This window comes from Fulmarus glacialis, unplaced genomic scaffold (genome assembly GCF_000690835.1).
Source record: "Fulmarus glacialis isolate BGI_N327 unplaced genomic scaffold, ASM69083v1 scaffold15074, whole genome shotgun sequence".
NCBI lineage: Eukaryota > Metazoa > Chordata > Aves > Procellariiformes > Procellariidae > Fulmarus > Fulmarus glacialis.
Genome location: NW_009207524.1, coordinates 23,648 through 32,820, shown reverse-complemented (window position 1 = coordinate 32,820; position 9,173 = coordinate 23,648). Strand labels below are relative to the sequence as shown.

Sequence of the window (9,173 nt, the reverse complement as noted above, 5' to 3'; positions counted from 1 at the left end):
GAATTTATGTTATCTGTAATGAGAACTTCTGGTTTTGTTTTTCTTTTCTTTAAAAAGCATCTCCTAAAGATCTTTGAGAGGACTATTCTGGAAGTCCGTGTGGTCTCTTGTTCTTAATATTTGGAGGGAGAGATGGGAAGAAGCACATTATTAAAATGTGTATCATAAAAGTGGACCCATAGAACTGCATAAATTGTTTAATTTCTTGAATAGTGGTAGAACATTTAGAAGAGCCATGCCTAACTTTGAAAAATACATCTTACGGAAAGTTTTTGACACTCAAGAAAATCTTACTTAGTGTCTTAATTATGCTGATGCGGAGGAGGGTATTGTTAATTATATTAATGTAATCTTCTTTTCTGTGGTAGAGGGAAAAGGAGCAGTTCCGCAAACTGTTTATTGGCGGCTTAAGCTTTGAAACAACAGAGGAAAGCTTGAGGAGTTACTATGAGCAATGGGGAAAGCTTACAGACTGTGTGGTAAGTTTGGCATACAAATGCACAGCGATGGCATAGAACGTTTAGAAATTGTAAAAATGGGGAGTTTGTTTTCTGGATAGCTTAATGAAAAGGTAGAATATTAAATTTTTTTAAGTGTATAGTTGGTTGATTTATACATAATACAGTCCATTGAAGCTATGCACAGACTTTCCCTTGCGAACTCTGTTTATAGAGTTAGGGAGCATTCACAGTCTGTTTCCTGTAAAATCTCCCAGATTTTAGATTATCTCTAACCACTGATTTCAATAGTTTGAAATTAACTTGAGTGTCATTGGCTGAAGTGCATTAGGGAGCGTTCACACAGAGCACTGTTACATCTACGTGATTAGTAACCTTTGGCAGAAGGCAGATGATACGGTCAGCAGCCTCAATAAAGCTGGAAAAGGATGTCTTTCTGTGTGATGTTTTCATAGAATCATTTAGGTTGGAAAAGACCCTTAAGATCATTGAGTCGAACCGTAAACCTGACACTGCCAAGTCCACCACTAAAGCATGTCCCTAAGTGCCATGTCTACGTGTCTTTTAAATACCTCCAGGGATGGTGACTCTTGCAAAAGTTCCTCCACTGAATTTGTTTTGGGAACAGTAAATACATATTTCGTAACACAAATTTAAAGTCTGTGGTTTTCAGAAAGCTTGAAAGAAATTGTGTGTTTGATTTTTTGAGAAAACAAACATAAATAAACGTACATCTCTGACATAGCAACATTTCTGAGTTACGGGTAGAGTCTTAGAGGACAACAATGGTTTGAATTTCTGTGATGCCAAGCAGTGCTGTTCATGTACTTAATCAGCCTAGCCTCCTACTTTATTATAATTGTGTTTTGAAATCAAATCAAGGAAAATGTAAATTAAGTTTACATGTTTTCTCCCAATGTTGTTATGAGACAAGTAGAAGTGGATTAAATGTTTTTTTTTCTTCTCAGGTAATGAGGGATCCTGCAAGCAAAAGATCAAGGGGGTTTGGTTTTGTAACATTCTCCTCCATGGCTGAAGTTGATGCAGCCATGGCTGCAAGACCTCACACGATTGATGGAAGGGTGGTTGAGCCTAAGAGAGCTGTGGCTAGAGAGGTAAGTATGGCTTTGAAAGCAGATACTTTTCATGCTTTGAAAAAGGAATCTGTTTTGGTCGGACAGTTATGCTTTGTTCGTGTTTGAAATTGCCTGGGTTTAAATTCTCTAGTTAAAAGGCCATAGTTGGGGCACTATTTCCCACACTTTGGTCTGTTAAATGACACTGTTACATAAATGTCTATTATTACAGTGAATTATTAAGTTACTCTGGTTGTAGAAACATGTCTGCAAGGGACGCAACTGGGGTCTGAAAGTGTTGTTAGCGAAAACATGTTGAATGCCTGTAATTATGCAAATTCCGAACTAATTCTTCTTTGCAATGGTTACTGTTACTAAACCTCAAATTAATAAACTCCTGTCAATCTCTCCTGACTCTATTCCGAGATCTCTTTGGTTGTTTCTAAAAGGTATGTAACTGAAGTGACTAAAAAATAGAAAATGTAGTAGGGAAACTCTTCTTTTTTTTCTGCTGGTGGTGTACAAAATTATCTTAGGACTACTCTGGTTTTAGCCCCACGCGTATTTGGTTTTAAACTCAGGGTACAAATTATGTGTGTGCACAGGAATGCAGTGCACCTCTAAACTTTTCAGCCAGGTTACTGTGGCACAGAGGTACTTGAGGAGCAAGTGCAGATTCTAGGTGACTTCTGTTTACTATGTTGTGGGAGTCTTGGAGGGTTTACCAGTTTAAGGTTGGACCCAGGTGTTTAATGCATTTGCACTGATGAACTGGAATTGAATGAGCTGTCCCAGAGGTCAAGAGAAATGGAAGTAGTAACCACTGGTATCCCACTGGTAACCATTAGCTATCCCAGTTTTCTTTCCATTCCCAGCAGAATGCAGGGTTGGTTAGCATTTGGGAAAAAGTAATTAAAGCAGCATACGTGCATACTGTTTATACATACAAAGCTATTGCTAAGCTTTAGGGATAAGTCATTCCTGCCTAGTGTAGCAGCTTGGATATCATGCTCAAAGTGTAAAAACAACCCATGAATGTGAGGAGTTGTCTTAATATTTGAATAGGTGTTAAAATGTATAGCTGTGGATTTGCTGAGGTTGAAGGACCTTTGCTGTTGATACGAGTGAAATGTGGGTTTCACTGCTGTTGGGGAAATGGGCAGAGGAAGCTGATGCATCTTTGTTTCAGTTATAAAAACTGTGCTCTAGTTTAAGTTATTAAATACTTGCAGTTCTTTCAAACAGTTGATGTTATGTTTTCTCTAAATATGTTTAAAGGCTTTTTATTTACTTTTATGCATTTAATAGCACTTTTATCTGTATCTTTTTCAGTGCTTTTAAGGCTTTGACATAAAGGGGGGAGGAAAAAACGCTAAATTACCCCATGTTACTTCCTTCCCAGAAGGTCCCCCAAGCAAGGTTGCAGGGACGTGCATCATAAGAGGGCTACCTCAAGTGCTTGAAAAATCTTAGTTTATTGGTATTTCATACCTGAAATCCTGGCAAATTAGTGATTTGTGAAATTGTTTCTCTTTGTAGTAATTCAAAGGATTCTTTCAACAGGAATCTGGAAAACCTGGTGCTCACGTTACTGTGAAAAAACTATTTGTTGGTGGTATTAAAGAGGACACTGAAGAACACCACCTCCGTGACTACTTTGAGGAATATGGAAAAATCGACACTATTGAAATCATTACTGACAGACAGTCTGGTAAAAAGAGAGGGTTTGGATTTGTTACATTTGACGACCATGATCCTGTGGATAAAATTGTATGTAAGTAAGCTTCATTTCACTGTCTTAATTTGATAGTATTAATCCTTGCAGTCATGGTAATTGTGTAAAGCTAAACTTAAACTAAAGAGATAATGGGATTAGTTATGTGCATGAGTATCTTCTACATCGTAGTTTTGGTGAATTATGTGGGAACATGTATTTTAAGTACATACTGGCTTCTTTGCTTAAAAATCGTATGGTGTTTTGGTTTTTTTAAATGATATGGAATATGTATGGATTAATTTGGAAATTACTTCATTTTTGGAAGCCTGATACTCTTATTTGTTGCCAGATCAGTACTTAAATGCTGATGGTATCTTATTTGATGTGATGTGGTTACAGTGCAGAAGTATCACACCATCAATGGCCATAACGCAGAAGTAAGGAAAGCACTCTCTAGACAGGAAATGCAAGAAGTGCAAAATTCTAGAAGTGGGAGAGGAGGTATGTACAAGTAATGGTTAATCATTTGTGGTTGATTTTTGTGTTCACTTTCCACGATCTTGCCGCTTATAAATGTAAAACTGTTACAGGGAACTTCGGTTTTGGTGATGCACGTGGAGGTGGTGGCAACTTTGGTCCAGGCCCTGGCAGCAATTTCAGAGGGGGAGCCGGTAAGACAGGCATGTTTGTAGCATTTTTTTTTTCCTTATTTATACTGTCTGTCTGGTTCTGGGTAACTTTGTAAGCTACTGCTGTTTAATTTAAATGCAGCTGTAGCAGTTAGAGAATTTTTGGGAAAAATAACTTGCAAACCTCTTCCTGTAGTACACAAATTGATTGTGTGGCTATTCAGTAAAATGAAGTGTTTTTTTTAAAAGGATGTTATTAAAAGCCAAAATTAACCTAAACTTAATAATTTTGTTACGGAATTCAGGGATTTCTGCTCTGTAATTCTATGCAGCGCTTGCCTGACCTTTACAGTGGAACAGCTGTGCCCAAAATTAAAACTGGGTACCTTACAAATGCAAGAAAATGGAAGATGTAGAGCAATGATTGGATGTGTCATTTCACATACAGTTTTCTAAATTCAAGTGTACGTGTACTTAATCAATAATCTCTGAGATTTGGTCCTTAAGGTCATAGGGGTTTGAGAATTTAGTTAGTTTGCTACAGATGAATTGAAATACTTCGGGTTTTTTTCTCCAACAGATGGATATGGAAGTGGCCGCGGATTTGGTGATGGGTATAACGGATATGGTGGAGGACCTGGAGGTTAGTTTACTTTTTTGGTGGTGGTGGTGGTTTTTCTGTTATTCAGAAACATTTTTACATTCTCTTACTGTTTGTATAAAATTTATATTAATTGCCAAAGCCATTTTGTTGGCTTTAAGAAGCACACATGGCTGTTGGCTCATGTTAAACCTTTATATGGTAAATTGTATGGTTATTTCTTGGACAACCATGCCCTTTTCTTCAGAATAGCAGTGTTTCTTAAACTTCCTGAAAAATCAAGATTTTAATTAAGCCTTTTAATTGAGGCTATTAGGCAGTCTGACTGGTGGGTTTTGGTCACAATTCGGTTAGGGTGGGAGTTGGTATGTGCCTTTAAAAATAGTGGTCATAGAAACTTCTTCACAAAACTCCTACCATCTTCTTCCCCTGTAGACATCTAAACAGAAAAATACCATCTGATTCTGTAGAATTTGGTTGCCTTCTACACTGAAAAGTTTATTTTAAAGGATTGTATTGTCATAGGTGGCAACTTTGGTGGCAGTCCTGGTTACGGAGGAGGAAGAGGAGGATATGGTGGAGGAGGACCTGGATATGGCAACCAGGGTGGGGGCTATGGAGGTGGTTATGACAACTATGGAGGAGGTAACCTACTGGCTTGAAATGACTAAGCATTTCAGTTGTAAATTGGTGCAAGTAGTTTGAGATTTGAGGGGGGAGGTTGTAAATGTCTAAGGAAGCTCTTGTTTTCCAAATAGTATGGAATAGTATGAAAAAGCAGTTTGTTGCATACACTTGCACTTTATTTAAAATTCTAATAACGAGATAACTTTGTGAGTGCCTTATGCGTTTTAGCTCATTTCTCCACCTTTGTATTGATAATGCAGGCAATTATGGAAGTGGAAACTATAATGATTTTGGAAACTACAACCAACAACCTTCAAATTATGGTCCAATGAAGAGTGGAAATTTTGGTGGCAGCAGGAACATGGGGGGACCATATGGTGGAGGTATTGCATATGACCTGACCTGCCTTGGAGCCAAACAGTGGGTGGGCTTTAGTCTTTTGGGGAGGTGGAAGGGAAGACAGGACAAGGGGTAACTGTTTTGAACTAAAAGAGGGTTGATTAAGATTAGATATAAGGAAGAAATTCTTTATGATGAGGGTGGTGAGGCACTGGAACAGGTTGACCAGAGAAGTTGTGGATGCCCTATACCTGGAAGAAGTGTTCAAGGCCAGGTTGGATGGGGCTTTGAGCAACCTGGTCTAGTGAAAGATGTCACTGCCCGTGGCAGGGGGGGTTGGAAGTAGATGACCTTTAAAGGTCCCTTCCAACCCAAACCATTCTGTGATTGGATAACTTCTGCAGAAGATGGACCTCAGCGCCCTTTCTGCAAGTTGGCTACAATTTCTCATCTTCAGACTGTAAAGCTTGTCTTGGAGAAAATTATTATTACTATTTTTTAAAAGATAAATGACAAGATACTAAGTTTTTCCAGAATATTATGACATGTTTTGCAGTTTCCAGTCCGTAAAGATTTTAGCCAAGTTTCATGTTCTTTGCTATCAGCTCACGCTATTAGTAGAGAGTCTAGTTTATGTCCACTAAATTTGCTAGGATTTCTTTCCGCCCTGCCCTCCTCCCCCCTACTTGTTGTAGTGTCACTTTTTTCTGACAGTTTCTGCCTTTTGTTGTCTAAATGTTATTTAATATGGTGTGTACAGCTTGTGAAATGGAAACTGAAACACGAAGCCCTTTCTTGTAAGGTTTAGCATGCAAATAAAGTCAGCCTGCACAGGCTCAAGACAGTACGATGCATCAAATTACACATGATGCTGTTTAATCTTCTAAGATTTCAGCATGTAGTTCTTGTGGCAATTCTTGGAGGTTATTTAGAGGAAGACAGTGAAATATTAAAATCTTTGTTGTGTTTGCCATCTCTGGAAACAAAGCAGATGTTAATCTTCATACACAATCAAAAACATTCGTAGATTTAAAAAGTGTACTGATGTAACTGTTCTGTTTTTTCTTTTTCTGCAATTGCAGGAAACTATGGTCCAGGGGGCAGTGGAGGAAGTGGTGGATATGGAGGGAGGAGCCGTTACTGAGTTTCTGCAAGCATGCCATGGGTAAGTATGTTTATAAGTGTTAAAATTGCAGTGATTCTTGAGAGTAGCTGCAGGAGTTAAAAGCTTTTTAGGATCATATTATCTTTCCTTTAAAAAATGGTTAGATGAATAATTTCATAACCTATTTTTTTACTCTTTACTTCTGTTGAAACAGGCTTCACTGTATAAATAGGAGAGGATGAGAGCCCAGAGGTAACAGAACAGCTTCAGGTTATCGAAATAACAATGTTAAGGAAACACTTATCTCAGTCATGCATAAATATGCAGTGATATGGCAGAAGACACCAGAGCAGATGCAGAGAGCCATTTTGTGAATGGATTTGGATTATTTAATAACATTACCTTACTGTGGAGGAAGGATTGTAAAAATGCCTTTGAGACAGTTTCTTAGCTTTTTAATTGTTGTTTCTTTCTAGTGGTCTTTGTAAGTGTAGAAGCATTCCTTTGATAATGTTAAATTTGTAAGTTTCAGGTGACATGTGAAACCTTTTTTAAGATTTTCCTCAAAGTTTTGAAAAGCTATTAGCCAGGATCATGGTGTAATAAGACATAACGTTTTCCTTTTAAAAATTTAAGTGCGTGTGTAGAGTTAAGAAGCTGTTGTACATTTATGATTTAATAAAATAATTCTAAAGGAAATATTGTGTAATTTTAGATTTTTTTTTTAATATTGTAAAATAAGGCAAGGAGTGGGTAGCATAAGGTCCCACAAATAATATAAAGCTATTGTTGTATATGTAAAATTAAATGCTGGTCAGAAAAAAGTATGTTGTCTGTAAATGATCAGGTTTAAAATATCTAGATAACTTAAGGGATATCTCTGCAAGGAGAAACACCTTTTTAGATCTTTTAGATGCTGCTTCTTCAATGGCAAGGAAAGGAAATATCCCCAGCGAGGTACTCTTCCAGGGACACAGGTCTAGTACAAGAGAACTCTTGAAAACGTCACTAAGTTCAGCCAGTCTTAAAAAGCTGCGCTGTATTTCTGCAAAGCTTTAACTACAGTAGTTGATAAGGATGCCAACGAAGGCTGAGGGTGTAGAGCAAAATAGTTCTAAGCTTCAGTTAAACTTCTTTAGGTAAGATCTTATTTACTTTTCCTTTCTTAATGTTCCAAAAACAAGAAAAACTAATATTGTTTGACAGTATTCTTTCAGTATAGTGATTATCATTATGTAGTTTAACATAGCAATGAATTGAGTTAACAATTACCAATTGAAAAGAAATTTGTGAATCCTGTTTTCTTGTATTATTAAATTTTTTACAAACAAATTTTTGTCAATTTCAGCTACTTAACATATTTTTTTCCTACTGGAATCTAGCTATGATATGAACCCTGGACAAGCATAGACTGCTGCCACTGTACACTGCTACAGTTGAACAAATGAGACCTGCAAGTGTCCATTAGTAAAGCTTTGCAAGGGTTCCATCCCTGGTGTTGGTAGTTAAAATGGTAGGTCACAAGTTAATTAAATCATACAACTTTATTTTTGCATCCTGCAACATTTTATTTTTTCTTGGGAGTCTATGCATTATGGTGGTTGCAAGGTAATGCAATGAAGGTAGTTCTGTGCTGTTGAAAATGAACTATGTTATGTGTCTTGTCTACTGTAATGTATTTTATATAACACATTTCATCCTGAAGGTTCCCAAGTTACTGTAGACTGTTTACGTGTAAGGAAAAACATTGCACCACAGAATACATCTGCCTCTCTGAAGGAATGTGTCGTCCATTCTTTTTAACAACTGCATAAGCAGTTCTTTAGGAGGGGAAGTGAAAACTTCAAATGAAACTGCAGGTGGTATTTCATAAGTGTATAATGTAATTACGTAAATTGGAATTTGGCTAGAATGTTGAGGTTTCCACCATTTTTTATAGTTCTTGCAGCTAATAAACCTTAGTGCCAAATTCAGTCAGCCTTACTCTCACTGCATTGAATGTTTGCACCTCAAATTAATGGAAATTCATCAAGTAATGAGTTAATTCAGAGTAAGGGTGGCATACTCTACTAGATTTGGTTTTTAAATAAAAATCAACAAAACCCACCAAAAAAAAAGGCAACCAAAAAATGCCCTAATTTCAAAGTTCCATTGCCTTTAAAAGGCTACCCACTGAAGAACGTGGACTCAGCTAACAAAAGTCCTGTTCCTTTTTGTGTTAGACACACCAGTGAACTGCTTATACTTTTTTTTTTAAAATGGCTGAAGTTCCCCTATTGGTAATTTGGTTTAGACATATGTGATAAACATCTTCAGATACACTTTTTTTTTCTTTGGCAGGAAGGTGCCATGCTGCAGGTAACTAATGAAGAAGTGGTCAACCACAGAAACGCTTCAAGAAATAAGAAATTCTGTATCATCAGAAAATAGTTGTTTTTGCTGCCTTCATTAAAAATCTAGAGGTTAAATGAGTACTGATAAAACATCACAATTAGTACAGCTCCCTGTAATGCTGGGTTTTTTAAATTACAGTAATAATGTCTTGTAAACCTTTCGAATAAAATTCAGATTCGTTAGGAGAAACAAATCACTAATGTTAAAATAGCAAGCATTCTGTGAGT

At 37.0% G+C, this 9,173-nt stretch overlaps 1 protein-coding gene across 1 annotated transcript; it reads left to right on the top strand.

Annotated features, from left to right (window-relative positions):
- Nucleotides 1-368: 368 nt before the first annotated feature.
- Nucleotides 369-7,251, top strand: HNRNPA2B1 (heterogeneous nuclear ribonucleoprotein A2/B1; the record flags this gene model as incomplete). The annotated part of the gene is made up of 10 exons (XM_009576152.1): nucleotides 369-479; nucleotides 1,427-1,573; nucleotides 3,098-3,308; nucleotides 3,651-3,752; nucleotides 3,842-3,922; nucleotides 4,461-4,523; nucleotides 5,007-5,126; nucleotides 5,369-5,491; nucleotides 6,530-6,612; nucleotides 6,767-7,251. Coding segments are annotated over 9 exons (1,020 nt in total), but the record flags the coding sequence as incomplete, so codon positions are not given.
- Nucleotides 7,252-9,173: the final 1,922 nt, after the last annotated feature.